This window comes from Hypanus sabinus, chromosome 29, assembly GCF_030144855.1.
Source record: "Hypanus sabinus isolate sHypSab1 chromosome 29, sHypSab1.hap1, whole genome shotgun sequence".
NCBI classification, from domain to species: Eukaryota; Metazoa; Chordata; class Chondrichthyes; order Myliobatiformes; family Dasyatidae; genus Hypanus; species Hypanus sabinus.
Genome location: NC_082734.1, coordinates 20783679 through 20810214, shown reverse-complemented (window position 1 = coordinate 20810214; position 26536 = coordinate 20783679). Strand labels below are relative to the sequence as shown.

Sequence of the window (26536 nt, the reverse complement as noted above, 5' to 3'; positions counted from 1 at the left end):
TCATGAGAGTGTGCAACGAGCTGGCAGCACATGGTGCACGCCAGCTTGATTTCAATGTTTAAGGGGCATGGATGGTAGGGGGGTATGGAGGGCATGCCAATGGAACTAGGCAGTTTAAATGGTTCATCACTGACTAGTGATGGGCGGAACTTCTTCTGTTTCTGTGCTGTATTTTTCCATGACTCTAAACCAACACTTCTACATTAAAACAATGGTAATTATTACAAATTCCCTCTGTGAGGGCAGTTGTGGCAGCCACCAGGAGGAAGTAGTTAATATCCATGTATTTCCACGGAGAATTCTCAGAACAGAGAACTGAATCTGTATTCATTCATTCACACACACACACACACGCACACACACACAGAGTTAATCATGCTTAATTGTCCAGCCCTGATGAAGGGTCTCGGCCAGAAACATCAATTGTTTATTTCCCTCCGTAGATGCTGCCTGACCTGCTGAGTTCCTCTGACATTTTGTACTTGTTGCAGCATCTGCAGAATCTCTTGTGTTTTTGTCAATGTGCTAATCTCTGCAGAGGGACAGTGGCGACAGTTCAACTAGTTGCTTTATGTCCGATATGGGGAAGGGGCCACAACAGGTGATCAGAAAAAGCTGCAGGAACTTTAAACTCTGCCAGCTCCACCGTGGGTACCACAGAAAGCTAGTGTCCATTATTAAAGACCTGCATCACCCAGGACATACCCTCTTCTCATTGCGACTATCAATAAGGAGGCTCAGGAGCCTGAAGGCACACACTCAGGAACAGCTTCCGCTCTGCCACCAGATTTCTGAATGGACATTTCCTCAGTATTTTCGCTCTCTTTTTGCACGACTAATTTAATTTGTTTTATATATAATCTTATTGTAATGTGCAGTTTTTATTACCGTGGACTGTCGCGCATTGGAACCGCAAGGCAAAAAAATTTCACGATATACGCCGCTGATATGAAACCTGCTTCTGATTATTTTGTTGTTTATCTTACAGACGTTAAAGTTAATGTATAATTTATGTGTAACTTAAGAGAAGTTAAAGTTGATATCGGGATCTGACGGTAACCACCACGATTCTAGCTGGGTGGACCGAGGCAAAGGCTGAAACTGTTCAGCCTGTAGCCGGAGCGGACATGAATTGTGCGAGTCTATGGTCGGGCGTGTCGGGGTAACCGGTGCATTGCACTGAGATCGCCGCATTAACGAGCCTCCCGCGGCAGCCGCGGATGCCGGAACCAGCGCGGCCGGCAGGGGGCAGCCGTGGGCGGCGGCCGGGTCCCACCTGGGCAGGTGACACTCGCACCTTTCTGAGGAAACGAAACCGAGAGAGCGGGCAGGGGCGGGACCGCCTGACGCCTCCCCAGCCTGCGGACCGAGTGCCGGAGCTTTCGATCGGAACGGGCCGAGTTCTCCAGGACGCGGCGAAGAACCCGAGGGAGGGGAGAGCACAAGGCAGGTAAGTGATGGAGGGGATTCCACTGTGGGGGCTAGCATGGAGCGACGGGGCGCATGGTCGCCTGTACCGATCCCGGTGCCCCGGTTTAGAATTCTGAATCTCACGCTCTGAATGATATGAGGCCGCCCGCACCCCCTGCTCTCTGGTACTGTTCCCCCCCCCCATTATTCTTCTCTCCTGATCCCACGTTCAACAACAGCAACATCTTGCCTCCCCAGTGCCTTTTGCACCCCGTTCGGGGGGAGGACAGAAGAAATTATCCGCAACCCGTCACCACTCCTAGGCAAAAAAAGATTTTGGCATCTTACCTTCTCCAAAGGCATAAAGGGTTGTGAAAAAGATGGGAGGACGGGCCAGGTGTGGACCAACTCTGCTGGCAGAGCTATCCCCCTCCCACTCTCGCAGAGCCACTGAGCCAAACTTGCTTCATCCCAGAACTGGAGAACTAACCCTCCCTGCGGCACCTCCGGGGCAGAGATACACACCTAAAGCGACCAGAACTCCAGTTATGATTGCAGGGAGCTGTGAGGACAATAGATTGTCATGATAGGGACAAGATCTGAGACAGACCAGGCCTGCCAACATGCTAACAGCTTGGGTAGGGTGAGCTTCATCCAGTGTCTTACAAAAAGTTTCCTCACACGGTACATAGAAGGCAAGATGTGATTCTGCCCACAAACAACATTCTCAAATCAACTTTCTCGAGTTCCTGTATAATACCATAAAAATGTACCTTGCCCAAATTTAGAACTTGAACCTGAGGATGAGATCTGTCCCTTTCAATAGAACTCTGGGCACTAGTGCTCCCCCACTGATACCTGAATCATTTGTCCTGCCCTATTTCACTGAATCTTTGCTCTCTCTCTAGTAGCATCGTGTGCCAAAACTTTCCTGAACACACTTCATATAACAAATAAACTCTCCTAGCCCTGTACAAGTATCAATTTTAACAGAGAAGAGAAACTCTGCAATCTCAGGATTGATGCTTGGGCATGTCTAGTCTAGTGGTAATTATTCCCCCCCCCCCCCCCACCCTGGTCATCCATCCCTCCTGATTGGTTAATCCTCATCCCCTCATCCAATCAGGTGTCCACTGTCCCACCTTGTTTACAATTGATTCTTGTTTATGCTTCATATATTCTGCCTCATTAGCACTATGTTGGTCCCAGTCAATTAGGATAATTGAAAACACCAACAATTGCAACACTGTTGTTACAATTCTCCACAATCTCCTTGCATATTTGTCCCACTGTTAGGTACAATCCCAGCAAGGTGACCATCTCCTTTCTTTTAATCAGCTCCTCTCTAGATGACCCCTCAATAGTTTCATCACAGTTACTGCCGCAATGTTCTCCTTAAATGCAACTCTCCCTCCTCTCTTTCCTCCACTTCTGTCCTCATTCATCTGTCAGGGCAATGAGAGTTGACGTCGGGATGCTATGTCGCAATTGTTCAAGAGGGGAATCTGCCGAACACAGACAAATGGGCTGAGCTTAGATGGGAGTCACAGTCGGTTGGTAGGAGTTTGAGAGGAGGGCCTGTTTCAGTGCTGCGTGACCATGACTTTGCCTCTATAACTGAGGGACACAAGGTTCCCTGGAAGGGATGTCGCAGATAGACAAGGTGGTGAAGAAGACTTTTGGTAGAATAGCCTTCATCAGCCAGGGCAACGAGTATAGGAGTTGGGAGGTGGTGGTGCAATTGTACAAGGCACTGGTGAAGCCATATTTGGAATATTGTGATTAGTTTTGCTCCTACTGCTGTAGGAAAGTTGCCATTAAACTGGAAAAAGGTGCCAGTTCCTACACTCACCCACTATAGGAAACATCCTCTCCACATCCACTCTATTTAGCCTTTCAATATTCAATACATTTCAGTGACATGCTCCCATCATTCTTCTAACCTCCAGTGAGTACAGGCTCAGAGCCATCAAGTGCTCCTCATGAGTTAACCCTTTCATTCCTGGAATCATTCTTGTGAACTTCCTCTGGACCCTCTCCAATGCCGGCACATCTTTTCTTAGATAAGGGGCCCGGAACTACTCACAATGCTCCAAGTGTGGTCTGACAAATGCCATGAAGCCTCAGCATTACATTCGTGCTCTTGTAGTCCAGTCCTTTCAAAATGTATGCTAACATTGCATTTACCTTCCTCATCACCGATTCAACCTGCAAGTTAACCCTTAGGGAATCCTGCACAAGAACTCCAGTCCCTCTGCACCTCTGTTATTTGAACTTTCTCCCTGTTTAGATAATGGTCTCTGCCTTTATTCCTTCTACCAAATTGCATGACTATACACTCTCCTACACGATATTCCATTTGCCACTTCTTTGCCCATTCTCCCAATCTATCTAAATTCTTCTACTAACTCCCTGCTTCCTTAACACTTCCTTAACCTCCACCTAACTCCATGTCATCCACAAACCTGGCCACAAAGCCATCAATTCAGATATCTAAGTCATTGACATACAATGTGAGAAGAGGCAGTCCCAATGCAGATCTCTGTACAACACCACTAGTCATCAGTAGCCAACTAGAATAGGCCCCATTTATTCCCACACTTTGCCTCCTGTCAGTCAGCCAATCGCCTATCCATGCTAGTGTCATTCCATGGGTTCTGATCTTGTTTTGCGGCCTCATATGCAGCACCTTGTCAAAGGCCTTCTGAAAATCCAAGTAGACGACATCTACTGACTCTCCTTTGTCTCTCCTGCCTGTTATTTCCTCAAAGAATTCCAACAGGTTTGTCCGGCAATGTTTCCTTAAGGAAACCATGCTGGCTTTGGCCTATTTGCCATGTGCTGTACCTCCAAGTATTCCGAAACCTCATCTTTAATAATGGACTCCAATATCTTGCCAACCACTGGAGTCAGTCGAAAGCAGGATCCAGTCCCACTCTGATCTCTGAATTTGGCCTCTTAATCCAGGGATGCTTAAAAAGAGCATTTCATCTGAGTAAGTTATAGCCTGCAGCCACATCTCCATTTTCCCTTTGACACAGATGTTGCCCGACCTGAAACTTAACAGTACTTCCCTTTACTCGATACTCCCAGCAGCTGCAGACTTGCTCTCACACTTCCCAAACTGTTTCCTCTCTCCCTCTGCTCTCACAGCTCGTCCAGCTAGGTCACCGTCTTCTCCAGCCTCTTCCCACCAGCACTGCCGCTACTTCCTAAAGTCCGGCTGTCTGGCGGCACTCTGTCGCAAAGGGAACCCACTCCGACTTCACCTGTGTGTAGCTCCCTTTCCTGCAGTGGTGAAGGGAATCGCACAGCCAGGCTGAAGTCCAGAATGGCGAGACCATTAAACGAGGAGGGAATGAGACCATTCATCTCCACTGCAGAAACTGAGACTGGAGTTCACAGAAACCATGCAGCCCAGATGCGGGGAGGATGGGTCCAGTGATTGGGAATTTCAGTGTATACTTCCCAGACTCAGATCTAGAGAGATTCCTTCATTGGTGGGGGGTGGGCAGGGTGAACAGTGGACCTCCCAGCTGCCTGTGGCTGTGGCTGTGGTGTTCATTATATTTAAGGAAGTAGATTTTTATTTTGAGAGACTTCAGGTGGCAGTTGCTGGAATCTGGAGCAACACACAGGATGGTAAAGGAACTCGGTGCCAGTGGCAACTGTGGGGTGACCTTTCTCCCTCCACGGAGACGGGGAGAAGGGTCCACCATTTCTCCCTCCATAGAGGCGACGAGAAAAGTCGGCTGTTTCTCCCTCCGCTGAAGCTGCCCGGCCTCTGTTTTAGTTAAAGTTAATGGAAGTTTCATTGTAGCCCAGAATAACCCAAGGCAGCCCACTAACCACTGACATCAGTAGATCTCCTGGAGATACTGGTGGCTGACATGATTAATTGTTGTTGCCATGGTACTGCCCTGACGTGTGCAACAGGTTCAACGAGAAACTGAGCCTCACAGCCCAAGTAACACAGAACCTGCCCCTTTTCAGTTTCTACATTGGGCAAAGTGTTTTAAGTAAGTTCTCGTGGGGTTTAAATTCACAATTCCTAGACTTGGACCATGACGGTTACCTCATTAGTTCAACCAGTACCCATCCTGCTGTCAATCTCTCTCAGAAATATTTAGATTTGGCAAGGACTTGGTGCTGGTAGAGTGTAGTATGCTGATGTTGGAGCAGACGCTCTGCTTGAAAACTAGATCCTGAACTCAACTTTTTTATCTGTCTTATTTCCTGGTCATGGGCAGAATGGTTTTCAGGGATCCATTTGTTCCCAATGAAGGACGTTTCTACATCAGATATAGAACGTAGAATAGTACAGCACATTGCAGGCCCTTCGGCCCACAATGTTGTGCCGACCCTCAAACCCTGCCTCCCATATAACCCCCCACCTTAAACTCCTCCATATACCCGTCTAGTAGTCTCTTAAGTTTCTCTAGTGTAAACTATCCAGAGATGATCACAGGTTATGTGGACAGGGGAATAAAGCAAAACAGGGATTTTGGAGCCTGAAGAAGGGGGGGTCAGAGGTGCTGGGAGACCCCAGTGTTGAAGTGAGAGCAGGTTTGCAGTTCTCATAATACCGAGGGCCCGGTTCATGTCAGCAGCTGTAACACGTGGAGCTGTGTGCACGTGTGTGTAAAAGCATCCAATGGGGAGCCTTACCTGTTGTGACTTGGACTGCCATTTAAACTTCACCAAGTGCAGGGCCAATTGCAGAATTACCAGTCACCCCTCCAGAGGTGTGCAGCCAACAGATTCTCAGGAGCTGGTTTCAACAGGCACGTTTAGTGTCGGGGAAATGTACACAATATGCATTCTTTTTCTTCACAAACATCCACAAAAACAGAGGAGTGCCCCAAAGGATGAGTGACAGTTAAATGTTAGAGCCCCAAAGCCCCCTCCAACTCCCCCCTCCCTCGCACAAGCAGCAGCAAAACAACGGCCCTCCCCTCCCCGCCAGCAAAAGAGCATCGGCACCCCCCACCAAGCACTCAAGTGTGCAGCAAAGCATCAATAAAGGCACAGACTTGCAGTACCCCAAAGGCTACTCATTCACCCAGTATTTGACATACCACAGGGTCTCTCTCTCCCTCTGATGCTCTCCCACCACTATCAGGATCGCCCTGCAACAAATGGGGCCTGCTGGCTCGGAGAGAAAGGAGCGTCATGGCTAACAGAAAATCTCGTCCCACACGAGGGCAGTGAACGCCAAGTCTGTGCTACAACTGTGATATCCTGACCTCTGCCGTAGAAAACCAGCATCCGTCATCAAAGATGCTCACCACCCGGGCCTTGCTCTTTTCTCACTGCTGCCATCAGGTAGAAGGTACAGGAGCCTCAGGACTCACATCACAGGTTTAACAACGGTTACAACCCCCCAACCACCAGGCTCTTGAACGTGTCACCTACACACAACCCTGTAAAGGTATCGGCAGCGATGGAACACACCTGGAGTCTGGTTTTGCTGTTAATAAAGCACTATTTTATTAGTAACTACGTCATATAGTAACTTAAACCAGGTAAATCAAGAGTTAACGGTGTTATGCATATATAGGTGTAAATATATAGATCCCCAAACTTCTTCAAGCTTAGGTGGCAAGTGATACAGTCGTACGATGGTGTGTAAGAAACGTTCAGTTCAAATGCACAGGCTAATTAATGTGAGATATTTGTCATCCAAAGGCAAGTGTTGTGAGGAGTCTATTATGTCAATATTCCACAGATTCCACGACAACAACACAAAATAACAATAGCAGTAGGTTTTATCTCCGAAGTTGTTGCATTCCACACACAAAGTATCGCCGACAGTGATCTTCAATGAATATTCTTTCAACGCAAGTGGTGCCACACCCAAGTTCAGCTACGGGACATCCCAAAATGGTGGCCACAGGATACTCAAACAGAATCCACGTATGGATTATCACCAACAGTAGCTGATCACAAAGGGGACCATCTTCAAGGGAACCACCACCCAGGCAAGGGTCGACACACCGGTAGATTCCACACAGTTACTCCAAATACACGTGATAGCCACTTATCCAGTTCCACCACATACGAAATAACTCCAACAGTGATTTGCCACAGGGGTGCCTTTCTTCAGTGAACTGCAAAGGGTAAAGGGTAAAGAAGCATGTGGTATTCACAAAGGTTACCCTCGCCAGAGAACCCACTCCTGTGGATTAACTAAGTGTCAATCACACTTTCGTAGCCGAATGGAAACAAGCTCACCCTCACGAGCTACTTGGAGAGAGGGTCCAAACAGTGATCTCTTCGCCACTAGGCCTCTTCTGTTTCAAACCCTCCTCTCCTCTCCTCTCTCTGCTCTGCAAACTTCTTCCAGTTGCAGCAAACTTGTGAGAGTCATTTATCAATACTCTGGATCGATCTCAACTCACCCCTTTTGGGCTACTGAAAGTTTAAACCGGGGACCGACTCCCTGGTGCCTTCCATTGACCAAATCCATCTCGACTCTAACTCTGTGCGTCTGTCACTGTCCTTGCAAACAAGCTGCAGAGAAACCATAACATTTGATTATCCATCAAATAACACCACCTCTCTCTCCATAGTAACCAAGCAACCTTGTAATCAGTAGAAATCCAACAGTGTCTAATAGTCAGTCTCATTCTCCCGGCATTTTAAAATGACAGTCACCAGAAGAAATGAACCCTGGGGTACATAACAAATAAAAGTGGATAATTACTCTCATTCTATTTCTGGCGTTCCCACAACTGATGGTCTCACTTTAAGGACTCTTTATCTTGTTATTTCATACTCTCGTTATTTATCGCTATTTATTTATATTTGCATCTCCACAGTTTGTTGCTCATTGATCCTGGTTACAGTTACTGTTCTATAGATTTGCTGAGTAGGCCCACAGGAAAAAGAATCTCAGGGTGTATGTGGTGACATACAACTTGATGAATGAACAACTTGAGCTTGATGAAGACTCTGATAGTCTATTTTACTTTGAACTTTGGATGTGTAATCCTGTCCAGACCCCTCACTACATTGCACAGTAAGCGTTATCAATGCAGGTTGGCTATTGTTCCCTTGAATTTAGACAGGTCTGAGCTAGAGAAATTAAAATTTGACTGCTTTTGGAAAGGTTCATTAATTATGGACATATACTGACCCTGGTCAGTGTAGGGTGCCGCAGATTGAAACCTTCACGTCAGTGGGTGACGTCCCAGAGTCTCCATGTGGACATTTCCCTGATTCAAGAGAAAGCAAGCAAAAAAGTTGTTCAGCAGTAACAGGTTGTGCAAGCATACAGGAAGCAGATTTAAAAATCTGGTTGAGTTGGTGCCATAGCAACAACTTTCACTCAAGGCCAACAAAACTGAAGAGCTGATCATTACGGGAGGAAGATGCCAAAGGGCTTCATTAGGGGATCGGAGGCGGAGAGGGTCAGTAACTTTAAATTCCTTGGCATTACCATACAGGGATCTATTCTGGGACCAGTGCTTAAGTGCTATTTGAAAGAAGGTATACCAGCGCCTCTACTTTCTTAAAAGTTTGTAAAGTTTCGGGCATGTCATCCAGAACTTTGAAAAACTTTTTCAGATGCCCAGTGGGGTGTAATCTGACTGGTTGCATCACAGGATGGTATGGAAACACCAATACCCAGCATCAAACACGTCCACAAAAAGTAGTGTTTCCAGCCCAGTCCACTACAGGCAAAGCTTTCCCCATCAGAAGGCACATTTACGAGCGCTGCCAGTAGAAAGCAGAATCCTTATCAAAGGTTCCCATCATCCAGGTCATGCTTCCTTCTTGCTACTACCACCTGTGGAATTCCTTGGCACAAGCAGCAGTGGAGGCCAAGTATACTTAAGACAGAGGTTGATAGATTCTTAAGAGCTTGATGAATACTCAACAACTCGTGCTCTCGGTATTATTGACTGACTTAGTTACTTATTTATTTTCGGTTAATCTTTCTGTTGGGCAACAGTTTACTGATGCCTAATAAGGCAAGAGATACAATGAAATACTTTATAAATAACTTTTTCTGTGGTAAGTGGTCATCACAAACAATGAAGAGGCAGGCAAAAGCAAGGCTGACTCGAGGGTTGAGCCATGCGGCGCAATGCAATGTCAGAGTGTGGCATGTTTGAGGAGAAGTGAGGTCGAGGCGTGGTTGAGACGGTGTTGGAGTGACCGAATGTGAGAGGAGTTTTGGGGCCTGTCTGCCTAAACCGGGAGTGAGGTTCGATTGATCTAAGCGCCGAGACGATTTGAAGAGGTCGAGTACGGTCTCGGGCTGGGCGACGGTGTACAGACCTAGAGCGTATCACTGTGCTGGAGCCCAGTCTTGTGTTTGGATGATTTAATCGCCAGCCCAGATAGATGGAAAAGGCAGGGTTGGGCTGCTTCCATTGGCTCTTACATGATGTTTACTCCTTTCTCCGTGACGCTGAGGCTGTGAGACTGATCCAGCTGCTACACAATTCAAGTTTGCAAGCTTCGCAGTGATTTGCCCACTGTGTGATGAGCTGAGAGTGACACTATGGGCCCACTTCGGCTGCTCCGGGCTCCAGGACTATGGATCCAATTTGGTTCGGAACACTGCTGTTTGCGTGATTTGTTTTTTTTTCTCTCTTTGTCTGTGCATTGGGTGTTGGTCTCTTTTTAAACTGGTGTTCTCTTGTGTTTCTTGCTTTGTGGCTGACTGTAAGCAGATGAATCTCAAGGTGTATGATTTGTACATTCTTTGATAAAGTTCTTTGAATCGTTGAATTTATCTATTCATTTATATTATTGTTGTATTTGTACCGACTAACCTGTTTTACAGATTGGTTGTTTGGTAATAAACGTGTCATTTTTTTTTCAATTATTATGTTGTATTTCTTTGCTTAACTGTGAATGCCTGCAAGAAAATTAATCTCAGGGTTGTATATCGTGACATATATGTACTTTGATAATAAATATACTGGTAGGCCTAAAGGTGGACAATTCCTCTGATCCTGTTGCATCGCAGGGTGCTGAAAGAAATGGCATAAATTGGAGTAGGGTTGTTTGTGTTAACTTACTATAAGTCTCTGGACTGTGTGCAGATTGAAAGGCTGTGAATTTCACATCACCTTTTAAAGAAAAGAGGTCGGCAAAAGGCCAGTTAGCTTAACATCAGCAATCGGGAAGATGCTCGAGGTGATCATCGTGGGAGAAATAGTGAGATGTCTGGTTAGAAGTGGCTCCATCAGGCACAAATTTACTGGAGTTCATTCAACATCTAATCAGAGAAATGGACAGCAGAGAACAGGTGGGTTTTGTATACTTTGGATTTCCAGAAGACTTTCAATTAAGGTGCCGCATAAAGGACTTGCCCATAAGGATACACGGAGCTAATATATTAGCATATCTAGAGGGTTGAAAGTAGAGAATTGGGATAAGTTTGTGTTGACAGAGTGCCGCAGGGGCGGCCCACAATGGTTTACAATATACATTTACAATTTGGATGAGGGGACCGAGTTTGCTGATCACACTAAGCAAATTGTTGTACAGAGGATGCGGAGAGTCTGCAAGGGGATATAGATAAATAAGTGGGCAAGGGTCTGGCAAATGAAGTACAATGTTGTTAAATGCGAGGTCACCCACCCTGGAAGGAAAATCAGAAGATCAAATTATCATCTGAAAGGTAAAGGACTGCAGCATTTTGTTCCTGGACTTGGGAGTGCTTGTGCATCAATCGCAAAATGTTGGTTTGGAGATGCAATGAGTTATCGAGATGACAAATAGAAAGTTTGTCTTCATTGCCAGAGGGGTTGAATTTAGGAGCAAGGAGTTACTCTGCGGCTGTATCTGAATGCTATGCACAGTTCGGGGCAGAGATGAGGAGGAACTGCTTTAACCAGAGGCTAATGAATGTATGGAATTCTCTGCTCAGGGAAGCAGTAGCGGCTACCTGATGAAATGTATTTAAGAAACAATTGGATAAATGTTTGTATAATGGGGGAATGACGAATTATGGGAAAATGGCAGGTAGATGGAGTTGAAACCAGAGCCAGACCAACCGCGATCTTAGTAACCGGAGAAGCAGGCTCATTTCTGTTGGTGGTTTGCTTATTATTGTCTTGCGTGCCATGATTCAGTGAAAAGCTTGTCTTGCAAACTGTTCATGCAGATCAAATCATTACACAGAGCATTAAAGCTGACCTGTCGGGAAGTGTAGAGGAGGCTTAACCCAAAAGCAGAGCAGCGGAGACAATACTGTAGCTTTAATAATAGACTGCAAATAACAACAGGCAACAAGGTAAACTTCAGGTGACAGCTAGGAGCAACTAGCTGAGGCCAGCTGGTTCCATGACTGGACAAGGACTGTGGATGAGATCTAGGGTTAAATAGGCTGCAGGTGATGAGTGGCAGGTGCCAGCACGGGCAGGCCGCGAGGCATCCGTGGGAGCTGGGCTAACCACGAGCAAGGTAAAACAATATCAACGCAGGATAAACTACAGGAGCTACAGAGAAAGTTCTTAAGGGATCTAGAGAAAATGGAAGAGAGGGGAGGGGGTGAGTCAAGGGGTGACACAGTAGGAGGAGCGTTTGATGTGTAGGAAGCCTGGAAGTGTCAGCAGCCTGATCTCCAGGGTGTTGCTGTAACCACTAAAAAGAAATTTTTGATGCTTATGTTACAATGCAAAAAGTAAGTTATAATGCAAAATTACCTCTTGCAGTGAAGGGAGATTATTTTTCTTTTTACCACGGTTGCTAAGGCATTGATCAGAGTAACTGGGGAGCTGTGTCTGAGCTTTGAAGGTGAGTCAGTGACCTTGGGGGAGGGGGGGATGCCTTGTGTGTGTGTGTGTGTGTGTGTGTGTGTGTGTGTGTGTGTGTGTGTGTGTGAGAGAGAGAGAGAGAGAGAGAGAGAATGAGAGAACAAACAGGTGCAGGGAAAATACAAGTTTATAATCACCGGCCCCAACCCTCAGCCTCCAGGGAGGACTGAGGTGTTCATCAATGCTTATTACCACAGAAACAAGAATTACCAGCAGCCTGGTGCTGAGGGAGGGAAAGGTTCTCTTCTGTCTCAAGGTTAATTTATTTTCAGAGTACGTATGTGATGCACCATCAATAACTCTCGGAGACAGGAGGCAAAAGATCGGCTTTTATTAGCTGCAAACGTGACCACAACATCCTGGAGACTGAGGGGGGAGCAGTGCCTCCAATCGCCTTTATACAGGGTCTGTGGGAGGAGCCACAGGAGCAGTCAGCAGAGGGGTGTGTCCAGACAGGTACACACATAGTTTACCACAGTATGTCACAACATACAACCCTGAGCTTGTGGGCATACACAGTAAATCCAAGAAACATAATAGAATGTCAGGAGATGGAAGGAAGAGAGTCAGGTCGTGGAGAGCACCCCTGTGGTGGCCCCCTTAACAATAAGTACTCCATTTTGAGTACTGCTGAAGGGGGGGACAACCTACCTAGGGTTTCTGTCCATAGGACACTCAAAGCTCCTGCACCAGTTAACATGGTTGTTAAGAAGGCATATGGTGTATTGGCATTCATCAACTGTGGGAATGAGTTCAAATGTGAGGTAATATTACAGCTATATAAGACCTTGGTCAGCGCCCACTTGGAGGACTGTGTTCAGTTCTTGTCATCTCACTACAGGAAGGATGTGGATACTGCAGAGAGTGCAGAGGAAATTTACAAGGATGTAGTCTTTTTGGAAGCTAATTCTGTCACAATTTTCTATTACTTCTCTTCTTGGATCTTCTCTTCCTTTATCTGTAAATAAATTAACTGACAGTTTGGTGGTTAGACACACTTTGAGGATCTGGCTACAGTTTAGAAAACATTTCAGTTTATTGAGATTCGCTCTTTCCAGTCCTATTTTTTCTAATTTTTTTTTAAACCACCTACAACCAATCTGGTTTTTCTTTAGAGAATGGGATAGATTAGGCATTCAACGATTTCAGGATCGGTTTGTTGGAGGGAATCTTTCTTCTTTTGAGCAGCTTTCAGTGAAGTATAACCTATCAAATACCCTCTTTTTTCGATATCTACAGATTAGAAATTTTTTAAGATCTAAACTACTTACATTTCCTACTAGCCCGGATAAGAACGTAATAGATGTAATTTTTAATTTGAAACCTCTTGAAAATGGCTGAATATCATATATTTATGGTCTGTTGTCGGGATTGAGATTAAAAAAGAGTGGGAAAAAGATCAACAGACTTCATTATCTGATGAGACCTGGAGGGTTATTTTCAAAATGGTTAATTCTTCATCATTATGCACTCGTCATTCCCTTCTACAATTTAAAGCAGTACATAGGGTTCATCTGTCTAAAGACAAGCTCTCTCGTTATATTAAAGATATATCTCCTTACTGTGACGGATGTAATAATGGAGAGGCTTCATTAATTCATATGTTCTGGTCATGTTCAAGCCTTGAAAAATATTGGAACGATGTATTCCAAACTTTTTCTGTACTTTTTAAAGTTAGTTTTAAGCCCAATCCTTTGACTGCCTTATTTGGTAGTGTTGAGGAAAGAGTTATAATTTTGGAGCCTTCTCATTCGTGGGTACTGGCTTTTATTCCTCTTATGGCTAGGAGGGCGGTCTTGCTTAAATGGAAGGAGGTTGCCCCCCCCCACACGTGCTCCATGGTTATATGACGTTATGTCATGTTTAAACCTAGAGAAGATTCATTGTTCGATTTCTGATTCTAACCAAGATTTTCAAACGTTATGGGACCCTTTCTGAACTATTTTAAAAATCTTTGAATTGTTATTAAAATATTGATCTGGGCTATTATTATAAAACACTATATGGTAAAGTACTCTTTTTTTCTCATTTTTTTTACCAACTATCTTTGTCTTGGTAGGGGGTATAGATTGTTTTTATAATATAATTAACCATACTATTGTATTTCATTATTCAATTTATTCTGTTTGATTGATCATCATTATGGGATACCATGATTGTATCAGCCTGATTTATATACAGTGCATTTTGTGTTATTTTATTTTGATTTATAATAAGTATCCTTATGAATTCTGTATTTGTGTATATGAAATAATAAAAATATTAGAAAAAGAAAAGAACAAGGATGTTGCCTGGATTGAAGAACGTGCCTTATGAGAATAGGCTGAGTGAACTTGGCCTTTACCCCTTGGAGTGATGGAGGATAAGAGGTGATCTAACAGAGGTATAGAAAATGATGAGAGGCATTGATTGTGTGGATAGCCAATAACTTTTTCCCAGGGCTGAAATGGTTAACATGAGGGGACAGAGTTTTAACGTGCTTGGAAGTTGGAATGGGGGGATGTCAGGGTTAAGTTTTTCCACACAGAGAGTGGTGGGTGTATGGAATGCAATGCCAGTGACAGAGGTGGAGGTGGATACAATAGGGTCTTTTAAGAGGCTCTTAGACAGGTACGTGCTTAGAAAGATAGAGGGCCATGTGATAGGATAATTCTAGTCAGTTTCAAGAGTAGGTTGCATGGCTGGCACAACATTGTGGGCCAAAGGGCCTGTAATGTGCCGTATTTTTTTTAAAGCACCACACCCAATAGGACGGACAAACAACCAATATGCAAAAGACGACAAACTATGCAAATACAAAAGGAAAAAAATAGTAAATAAGCAAAAAATATTGAGAACATGAGATGAAGAGTCCTTGAAAGTGAGTCAATAGGATGTGGGAATAGTCCAGTGATGGGGTAAGTGAAGTTATCCCCGTTGGTACGAGAGCCTGTTGGTTGAGGGGTGATAACTATTCCTGAACCTGGTGGTGTGTGTTCTGAGGCTCCTGTACTTTCTTCCTAATGGCAGCAGGGAGAAGAGAGCATGGCCTGGGTGGTGCTCCGTGTAGCTGGGCTCAATGGTGGGGAAGGCTGTCTCATTGTCTTGCACCCCCTGTACAAGATCAGCTCCTCACAATCAAGTGATTGTACTACCTCCTTGGAGAATAGTGGGCCTGTCTGTTGTGAGGTCTCTGTGCTCGCACAAATGTAGCCAATGAGAGGTCTTCCTTTACTACTGTGTCTGACTTGGTCAGAGAAATTCTTGCTCTTATCTGAATAACCCACTAATACTTGGCAGTCATCAAACAGAGACCGTGCATTCAGTTCAGGTCTGCTGGGAGTATTGCTGACTGGATAATGGCCCTATAATGGAATCTACAAAGCTATTCAGTTTTAAAAAGCTGCCCATGTGTTAAAATGGTTGGAAGTAGACTAACTTTCAACTTTGTTTAATGCAGAATACCAAATGTCTTCAGTAACTCCACATACAAAAGCACACTGTCTTTTAATGCCATTGCTCCCATGGAGTGGTGGGCAAAGCTGCCGGGAACCTGGTATAATCCCACCCTCGGCTGCTGTCGGTGTGGAGTTTGCACGTTCTCCCTGTGACCACATGCTCTTTCCCGTTTTCTCCTCATTCCAAAAACGTGCAGGTTAGTAGGTTAGTCGACTGGTGTAAATTGCCCTAGTGAGTAGGTGGGTGGTGGGAACTGGGGCAGTTGAGGGTGTTTGGGGAGGATGGACAGTGTAAGTGGTGGTGGGTGTAGTTTCAGTGGGAAGAGGAGTTTGTTTCCATGCTGGATGGTCCCAATTTAAAGTTAATTCTTAAGAACCATGGTTACTTCACTGACCATCAGAGATGTAAGACTTTATGGAACGGAGAATTGGTTCTCCAGATACTTGTGGCTCAGTGAAGAGTAATAATCAAATGTTTTCTGAAGTTCTCTAAACTATATGCCATGATTTGGTGAGAGATGGGGAGAGGCTAAGTTGTACCAGAGGTACCACTGATCTTCCACTTGTTACGAACCCCGTAACTGGGTTACTTACCAGCAAAGATAGGGATGTCCGTTGAAGTCTGGTGATACTATTTTTAACACTATTTATTAGTAAAAATACACAAAAATAATATAAATGCAAATATACAGATAATATACGTCATCAATACTAAATCTAAAAGTGCAGGTATAAGAATAATCAATAAGAAATAAGCTCTATCGTTGTCTAGGGGATAATGTATTGTCCGATGGAAATATAAAGTTCACTCAGTTCATGCAGACTGCAGCCGTTGAGGACTGCTGTGTTGCAATTGTTGGAGAGAGAGTGACAGAGATTTGGGAGAAAAACTTGCCGATTTTCCTTCTATGATTTCGATCCGTCAGGTGTCTCGTTGCCGTGGCCGTTCACTTGTGACCTCTCCTTTAGCTAAGCCGTTCTTCCGTGGTGAGCCCGCCACCCAGGCAATGCACACCAGCCCCCACCGGCTTTCGCTATCAAACGCTGTCACAGGATTTCTAGCGTTTCTCCTGGTGCGTCTAAAGGGGTTGTTCCCCAGACCCCTCTTTTATCCTTACTCACGGGGTCTCAGATGTCAATCAGGTTGGGATGATGCAATCTCTCAACCGGCCCACTCTGGCTGTCCCCTGAGGGGCTTCAATGAATAGTACAGTACTCAATACACAATTCCATCTCCAAGAGACAATGGCCATTATCGGCAGTTCCGTTTCGCTGAGGTCAGGACACATTCCAAACCTTGTGTATTCTGGACGGTTCTCTCTCATTTCCTGGGTCCCAGACCCGAATTAATAGCGATCTTGCGATTCTCACAAAGGAGGGGGCGACTTTGTACCCTTCGGCTCCTCAGAGTTGCGTCACATTTGTAACACACTAAACAAAAAGAGGTCCTCAAAGTCTCAAAACACGGTCTTAACACCAAACGACTGATTCATAAACTGTATGAATTCATAAAATTCAACTGTCACTTGTTGAACGCATTCTGAACTGACTAGTTCGCATGAGTGAAAAAGTGCTGGTTAAGTGTGAAAACGTTAGTTATAGCATTTAAAAAAAGTGTTTAATTATTTGCCCTGACCAAAAAAATTGAAGTCAAAGTTGAGTTTACTGTCATATGCACAAGCACGTGTGGGCAGAGATACAATGAAAAACTTAATTGCAGCAGCATCACAAAGCATCTGATAAGCAGCAGTCACAGGAAAAGCATAAACTGTCCAAGATTGTACAATAAAGGACACAATTAGAGCAAAAAAAAAGTCCATTGTACTGCAGTGACCTTAGTGGTCACAGTGTTGCTGTGCCTAAGTCGTGAATAGGAGTTTGCCCTTTGGTTCAAGAACCAAATGGTTGAAGGGAAGATGCTGTGCTTGAACCTGCTGGTGTGAGACTTCTGTACCACCTGCCCAGTGGTAGCTGTGAGGAGGTGGCATGGTCAGGGTGGGTGGGGGTTTCTGATGATGCATGTTGCCTTTTTAAGGCAGTGCCTCCTGTAGATCCTACCGACGGTGGGAGAGGATGTGCCCGAGGTGTATCAACCTGTGTCCACTACTCTCTGCAGCTACTTGTGTGCCCGAGCATGCAAACTGCGGTAGCGGACCACGATCTAACCAGTCAGGAAAGGTTCAATGGTACATCTGTAGAAATTTATTAGCATATTCAATGAGAAGCCCCTTTGCGATCCCTCTACTATCCAATTTCTAAATGGACACTGAATCCATTTGGACTACCTCACCACATTTGTTATTTATTTCTGGTTTTTGCACTAATGTTAACTATTTAATATACATATATAATCACTGTAATTCTTTTTATCTATATTTATCATATATTACATTGTACTCCTGCCATGAAGTGTATATATGTAATTTATTTTTGTATTTGCACTGTTGTCTTTTGCACACTGGTTGAATGTCTAAGATGGTGCGATCTTTCACTGATTCTATTATAACCATTATTCTATTTTGGGTTTATTGAGTATGCCCGCAAGAAGGTAGCATGGCGGATACCGCGGTGCTATTATAGCTTGTGGTTTTGGAGTTCCGGCATCTTCTGTAAGGACTTTTGTGCGTCCTCCGTGTGGAATGCATGGGTTTTCTCATAAGTACTTAGGTTTCCTTCCACAATCCAAAGATGTACAGCTTAATTGGTTATCGTAAATTGTTTTTTGATTAGGCTAGGGTTAAATCAGGGGTTGCAGTACCGCTTGATGGACTGTAAGAGCTTATTCTGCACCTTATCTCTAAATAAATAAATAAGAATCTCAGTGGTGACATAAATGTACTTCGATAAATTTTCTTTGAACTTTGAGGGCAGGGCGATAAACATGGTTTATGTCAACTTCAGTAAGGCCTATGATAGGGTTCCATATGATAGGCTGATCCGAAAGGTTAGATTACATGGAATCCAGGGAGAAATGGCTAATTGGATGCATAATTGGCTTCATGGAGGAAAACAGAGTGAGAGAGGAAGATTTTCTTGGACTTGAGGCCCATGACTAGTGGTGTGCCTCAGGTGGTTGCTGGGTCCATTGTTGCTTGTCACTTATGTCAATGATTTGGAAAATAATGTACAATTGGAATTGGTTTATTATTGTCACATGTACAGGGCCTCCGGCAAAGAGGACAGCCCTGTAGCTCAGAAGGGTAGGGATAGAAGAAAGAGGACCATAGTAATAGGGGACTCAATAGTCACGGGTTCAGACAGGCGGTTCTGTGGAGGAAATCGGGAGTCCCGGATGGTAATTTGCCTCCCTGGTGCCAGGGTTCGGGACGTTTCTGATTGTGTCCAAGATATCCTGAAGTGGGAGGGTAAGGAGCCAGAGGTCGTGGTACATGTAGGTACCAATGACATAGGTAGGAAAGGGGAAGAGGTCCTGAAACGAGAGTATAGGGAGTTAGGAAGGCAGTTAAGAAGAAGGACCGCAAAGGTAGTAATCTCGGGATTACTGCCTGTGCCACGCGACAGTGGGAGTAGGAATGGAATTAGGTGGAGGATGAATGCGTGGCTGTGGGATTGGAGCAGGGGGCAGGGATTCAAGTTTCTGGATCATTGGGACCTCTTCTGGGGCAGGCATGACCTGTTCAAGAAGGACGGGTTACACTTGAATCCTGGGGGGACCAATATCCTAGCGGGGAGGTTTGCTAGGGCTGCAGGGCAGACTTTAAACTAGTAAGATGGTGGGGGGCGGGAATCAATTTGAGGAAACTATGGGAGAGGAGGTTAGTTCACCAGTAGAGCAAGTAAGTAGACAGTGTGTGAGGGAGGAAAGGCAGGTGATGGAGAAGGGATGCGCTCAGCCCGAAGATGTAGGGGAGAAGAAAGAAAAGGATAATAAATTTGAATGCATTGTTAGGGATGAAAAGAAAGGAGGAGGTGGAGGGTATCTTAAATGTATCTATTTTAATGCTAGGAGCATTGTAAGAAAGGTGGATGAGCTTAAAGCGTGGATTGATACCTGGAATTATGATGTTGTAGCTATTAATGAAACATGGTTGCAGAAAGGGTGTGATTGGCAACTAAGTATTCCTGGATTTAGTTGCTTCAGGTGTGATAGAGTAGGAGGGGCCAGAGGAGGAGGTGTTGCATTGCTTGTCCGAGAAAATCTTATGGCGGTGCTTTGGAAGGATAGATTAGAGAGCTCCTCTAGGGAGACTATTTGGGTGGAATTGAGGAATGGGAAAGGTGTAGTAACACTGATAGGAGTGTATTATAGGCCACCTAATGGGGAGCGTGAGTTGGAAGAGCAAATGTGTAAGGAGATAGCAGATATTTGTAGTAAACACAAGGTGGTGATTGTGGGAGATTTTAATTTTCCACACGTAGACTGGGAAGCTCATTCTGTAAAAGGGCTGGATGGTTTAGAGTTTGTGAAATGTGTGAAGGATAGTTTTTTGCAACAATACATAGAAGTACCGACTAGAGATGGGGCAGTGTTGGATCTCCTGTTAGGGAATGCGATAGGTCAGCTGACAGATGTATGTGTTGGGGAGCACTTCGGGTCCAGTGATCACAATAGCATTAGCTTCAATATAATTATGGAGAAGGACAGGACAGGACCAAGAGTTGAGATTTTTGATTGGAGAAAGGCTAACTTTGAGGAGATGCGAAGGGATTTAGAGAGAGTGGATTGGGTCAATTTGTTTTATGGGAAGGATGTAATAGAGAAATGGAGGTCATTTAAGGGTGAAATTATGAGGGCACAGAATCTTTATGTTCCTGTTAGGTTGAAAGGAAAGGTTAAAGGTTTGAAAGCACCATGGTTTTCAAGGGATATTAGAGATTTGGTTCGGAAAAAGAGGGATGTCTACAATAGATATAGGCAGCATGGAGTAAAGGAATTGCTCGAGGAATATAAAGAATGTAAAAGGAATCTTAAGAAAGAGATTAGAAAAGCTAAAAGAAGATACGAGGTTGGTTTGGCAAATAAGGTGAAAGTAAATCCGAAAGGTTTCTACAGGAATAATCCAAATTCCAGGGTAAATGGTAGGGCATTGAGGAATGCAGAGGAACAGAGTGATCTAGGAATAACAGTGCATAGTTCCCTGAAGGTGGAGTCTCATGTAGATAGGGTGGTGAAGAAGGCTTTTGGAACGCTGGCCTTTATAAATCAAAGCATTGTACAGAAGTTGGGATGTAATGTTAAAATTGTACAAGGCTTTGGTAAGGCCAAATTTGGAATATTGTGTGCAGTTCTGGTCACCAAATTATAGGAAAGATATCAATAAATTAGAGAGAGTGCAGAGACGATTTACTAGGATGTTACCTGGGTTTCAGCACTTAAGTTACAGAGAAAGGTTGAACAAGTTAGGTCTCTATTCATTGGAGCGTAGAAGGTTGAGGGGGGATTTGATCGAGGTATTTAAAACTTTGAGAGGGATAGATAGAGTTGACGTGAATAGGTTGTTTCCATTGAGAGTAGGGGAGATTCAAACGAGAGGACATGATTTGAGAGTTAGGGGGCAGAAGTTTAAGGGAAACATGGGGGGGTATTTCTTTACTCAGAGAGTGATAGCTGTGTGGAATGAGCTTCCTGTAGAAGTAGTAGAGGCCAGTTCAGTTGTGTCATTTAAGGTAAAATTGGATAGGTATATGGACAGGAAAGGAGTGGAGGGTTATGGGCTGAGTGCGGGTAGGTGGGACTAGGTGAGATTAAGAGTTCGGCACGGACTAGGAGGGCCGAGATGGCCTGTTTCTGTGCTGTGATGGTTATATGGTTATCTGGTATTGAGATGCAGTGAAAAAATTTGTCTTGCATTCTGATCATACTGATCCGAACATTACACAATGCATTAAAGTGGAGCAAAGTAAACAATAACAGAATATAGAATCAAGTGCAAAGCAGGTAGATAACAAAGTGCACAGTCATAGTGAGGTAGATTGTGAGGTCAGGAATCTGTCTCATCGTACTGGAGTAGAAGCTCTGCTTGAGCCTGGTGGTGCGTGCTTTTCTGACTGATGGACGAGAGAATGGCTGAGGTGGCTGGGGTCTGAGAAAGCAAGAACTGCAGACAGAGTCCCTGGAGGGGAAGCTGGTTTCTGTGCTCTGCTGAGCTGTGTCCACAACTCTCTGCAGTTTTGTGTGGTCGTGTACAGAGCAGTTGCCATATTAAACCATTATGTATCCAGAGAGGATGCGTTCTATGGCACATCAATTAAAAATTAGGAAGTGTCCATGGGGGTATGCCAAACTAGATTGAACAGTAAGTTTGTGGGTAACAGTAAAGTGGATGGTATAGTGAACAAGGAAGGACATTATCAAGATGACAGTGGGACCTTGGTCAGCTGAGTAGGCGGGTCAAGGGAATGGCAAAAGGAGTTTAACTGGGAAAATCTGAGCTGTTGCCTGGTAGACCTTTCACAGTGACCAGAAGAACCCTGCGGAGTGCTGTGGACAGACAGACCTTCTTTACCTGCGACTTCCACTTTCAGGGAAGCAAGTAAACAACAACACACACAAAATGCTGGTGGAACACAGCAGGCCAGGCAGCATCAATAGGGAGAAGCGCTGTCAACTGCTTCCTCTTTAAAGTCACAGGTAAAAAAGGCTTTTGGCATTCATAAGTCGTGGTGTGGTCGTGCGGAACACTGCAGAGGCCACACTTGGAGTATTGTGTTCAGTTTTGATCGCCTTGCTGTAGGAAAGATGTTATTAAACAGGAAAGAGTGCAGAAAAGATTTTCCTTGCTGCTGCTGGGACTTAAGAACACGATTTATCGCAAGGCGTTGGACAAGATAGGACTTTACTCCATAGCGAGAAGGAGATTTTACAGAGGTGCATAAAATCATGAGGGTCATAGGTAGGGTGAATGCAGCCAATCTTTTTCTCAGAATTGGGGTATCAAGAACTAGAGGGTTAAGACGAGAGGGGAAATATTTAAGAGGAACATGAGGGGCAACTGTGTTTTACTCAAAAAAGTGGTATCGGCGTGGAATCAGCTGCTAGAGGAAGTGGTTGAGGCAGGTACATTAACAACTTTTAAAAGGCAGTTGGACAGGCACGTGGACTGGAAACGTTTAGGAGGATGCCGACCAAACAATGGCAGTTGGGACTGTCTTGGAGGGGATGTTGGTCAGCATGGGCCAGTTGGGCTGAAGGGCCTGTTCTCCTGCTGTGTGACTCTGACTAAACGTGTTGTGTCTGTACCAGCACTTCCTCTGGCAGCTCATTCCTGAGGGTGAATCTCTGATCCCGCAGATCTCCTTTGAATCTCTACCCTCCCGTTAAACCTGCACCCTCTGGTCCCAGACTCCCCTGCCGTGGGGGGAAGAGAGATTCTATCTGTCCTCCTCACCATGAAATAAATCTCCTTAAGATCACCCCTCACTCTCCTGCCTTCCTGTGAAAATAAACCCAGGCTATCTAATCTCTCTGAGTTCCTGCCCTCCATCCCAGGCGTCATCCTGGGAATCTGCTCCACACACTCTTTAATACTGCCACATCCTTGTGGGAACAAATTTAATTTGGAGGTAATCCATGATTGGTATGATTACCCTGGGGTAATCTGTCTCCTCACCACCCACCATCTCCCCAATCACAAACCACCAACACCCCACTCACCCACCCACCCACAACTGACCTCTGGGCCTAGCAGGGTTGCTCGGTGACAGGTCACATTCACCCAAGACTGACCGGGAAGAAGGCCAAGGGTAAGGCAGAGGGCCGAGGGTGATAGATTCTTGATTGGTCAGGGCTTGAAGGACATGGGGAAAAGACAGGAGATCAGGGCCGAGAGGAAAAATGGATCAGAGGAGGCTTGATAGGCCAAATGTCTTAATTCTGCTTCTGTGTTTTACGGTTCAAGGAAAGGCCCAGAGACAAAATTGCACCAGCTCCTCCTCCCTCCTCCTTGGCACTACAATCCTCCATGAATCCCCTCTGAAATTCTAAACACTAGTGAGAGCCAGTGTAAATAGGTCATAACCACAGGGCTGTGCTTTCTAACCTGGATATAACCCGGTGTGCCAGTGTTTGTGTCGATGGTGGAAAGACTAAGGGCAGTGTAAACACCTGTCTTGTCTGCCCTGGGGACAGACTGTTTGTCGATGCCACCATGGGGGAATACAGCAGGCAGGGAGCTGAGCTGAAGAGTTGCATCTGAGCTGGGAAACAGGCCTCCGAACGAGCTGCCCAACTGGGATCTTGTTTAGTGTCAGGAAAGGGTGACCGTGCACCTGAAGATAGAGTCTTAGGGCAACACAGCACAGCTACAGGCCGGTCCGCCCAGCTCGTCCCAGTTTCCTGTGTTCGGCCCAGATCACTCTGAGCCCCGTGCCTCCGATTACCTGTCCAACTGTTTCTGAAATTATACTATTGTACCTGCCTCACCAGCTATATTTCATCAAGATTTTGAAGAGATTTGGCATGTCGCCTAAAACACTCGCAAATTTCTACAGATGTACTGTGGAGAGCTTTATTCTGACAAGCTTTATCACCATCTGGTATGTGGGGGTGGAGGGAGCTACTGCACAGGATCAAAGTACAGTAGGTACTTGGAGTATTGTGAGCAGTTTTGGGACTTGTTATTTTAGAAAGGGTATACTGACATTAGAGAGGGTTCAGAGGAGATTCTAGAGAATGATTGCAGGAATGAAAGGGTTACCGTATGAAGAACATCTGGCAGCTCTTGGGCTGTATTCCCTGGAGTTCAGGAGAAAGAGGGGGATCTCATAGAAACATTCTGAATGTTAAAAGGCCTGAATAGATTAGATATGACAAAGTTATTTCCCGTGGTAGGGGAGTCTAGGACAATTGGATCAGCTCATGACTGAATGGCGGAGCAGGCTCGATGGGCCAAATGGCCTACTTCTGCTCCTATATCTTCTGGTCTTATAGTCTTATAAGCCGTAGAGAGTTGTAAACGTAGTCAGCTCCATCATGGGCACTAGCCTCCGTAGTATCCAGGACATCTTCAAGGAACAGTGCCTTAGAAAGGCAATGTCCATGATGAAGGATCCCCACCACCCAGGACATGCCCTCTTCTCATTGCTACCATTAGGAAGGAGGTACAGAAGCCTGAAGACACACACTCAGTGATTCAGGAACAGCTTTCTCCGCTCTGCCATTCGATTTCTAAAGGACGTTGAACGCATGAACACTACCTCCCTACTCTTTTTTAATTTCTTTTTTTACCCTGCTTATTTAATTTAAATATTTAATACATGTATACTTACCATAATTCAGATTTTTTTCTCTATTATATATTGTACTGCTGCGGCAAAGTTAACAAATTTCGCGACAAGCACCAGTGATATTAAATCTGATTCTTCCCTCATTCCACACCCTCACCACTCTGTGAAAAATTCACCCCTCGGATCCCTTTCAAATCTATCATCCTAGTTTTAGACTCCCCTGCCCTGGGGAAAAGATTGCTACTGTCTACTTTGTGCATGTCTGTCATAATTCTAAACATTTCTTTACATTCCAGGGAATATAGACCTAGCCAGGCTGACTCTCCCTGGAAATTCCAGTGCTCTAGTCCTGGCAAAACGCTTGTAAATCCTTTCTGCATTCCTTCCAGTTTCACCAGGTCTCTCCTATAATAGGGTGACCAAAACTGTACACAGCCTCACCAGAAACTTGTACAACGGTGGCATGACGTCCCATCTCCTGCCCTGACTGATGAAGACCTGCCTGTGATTATGTGTTTTCTGCCTCCATTTCAGTTCCCTCCTTTGCACCTGACCCCAGCCTCCGAATGTTCAAGGTGACTGTCGGGATTTGATCCCCATGCCAGGAAAGAAGTCTCCCTGGATTTCATTTGAGAACAGCTCTGGGCTGCCAGGTTCTTTCTGCCATGCCCAAGGCCCCTCTGCCCACTTCAGAGCCTCCTGGACCCCTGCACAGTGCTGTCAGTTTAAGTGACAGGCAGGACATCAGGACCCGCTGTCAGAAAAAAACCAGATGGGGGGGGGGATCCTGTCCAGGTCACCAGCACGGCCTCTCTGGTTGGAAGGGTTAATAACAGGACATGAATGTTCTAGCCACTTCTTTAACTTTTCAGGTTTGACCACTGAGAACTTCTCTGAAAGAAGAAGATGGAGTTTGCCAGCAGCCACTTCTATATTCGAAGTCCAGCTGACACAAATCAGGCCAAGCAGTCCGGTGGAGTTGGCCCCTCGGGGTCCCAGGGCAGTGAAGGGATTGGTAAGTGCCAGCCAGTTGTGTGGCATTTCAGAGGCTTCACACGCATCTCTATGATTACCACTGTTACCGTGGTAACTACAGCCACAATTCCTGTTGTGACTACAGCCACTGCTGTTATGATGGCTACAGCTGTTCCCGCAGTAACTTCAACTGTATTGTTCACTGCAGGGCAGGGACTTCCCATCTACGACGCCGTGGCGACCTGCGGCCCAGCCCCAGAAGGACAACAGCCGGTAACCTCTCCACACTATGACGAGGTGTACGAACCTTGCCCGCAGAATCCGCGGGCATGTGAAGGGGGTGTCAGGGGCGGGGACCCTATCTACCTCAACAGCATTTCGGTGCCTGTGGCCACTCCTTCCGCACCTACCTACGACAACAGATCGGGGCTCAGCCTGCACAACCAGGCAGAAGAACGCAGCAGAGTTGTTGAAAGTGGGAAGGCTTCAGACCCCCAAGCTGGGCAGCATTTCTCCAACCCACCACCAGTGCCTCCACCCAGACCTTCCCGACACAGGACAGCCCAAGGTGAGCTCCAGCACATAAACAGTGTTGTCGCTTCCTCATCCCAGCCGTTCCCTTGGTTACCAGGCCTCCCTCCCATCCTCTTCCTCTGGCCCTTCTCTGGGAGTGGTGAAAGGTCCTCACTCTGCCCCCACCCCGCCCCATACTATCTCTCCCCTCACCTCTGCCTTCCTTCACTGCCCTGA

At 45.4% G+C, this 26536-nt stretch overlaps 1 protein-coding gene across 1 annotated transcript; it reads left to right on the top strand.

Moving 5' to 3' along the window:
* Positions 1-1120: 1120 nt before the first annotated feature.
* On the top strand, positions 1121-26536 carry LOC132382783 (uncharacterized). The gene is made up of 3 exons (XM_059953245.1): positions 1121-1450; positions 25684-25826; positions 25995-26536. Exons 2-3 carry the CDS (start codon positions 25718-25720, stop codon positions 26534-26536), a joined length of 651 nt encoding a protein of 216 aa, XP_059809228.1. The 5' UTR covers positions 1121-1450; positions 25684-25717.

Bases quoted from the DNA above. Each gene is read 5' to 3' on its own strand.
- LOC132382783 (XM_059953245.1), top strand. From the start codon at position 25,718: ATGGAGTTTGCCAGCAGCCACTTCTATATTCGAAGTCCAGCTGACACA. The intron at 25,827-25,994 runs GTAAGTGCCAGC...TGTTCACTGCAG, and splicing joins CCAGGGCAGTGAAGGGATTG to GGCAGGGACTTCCCATCTAC.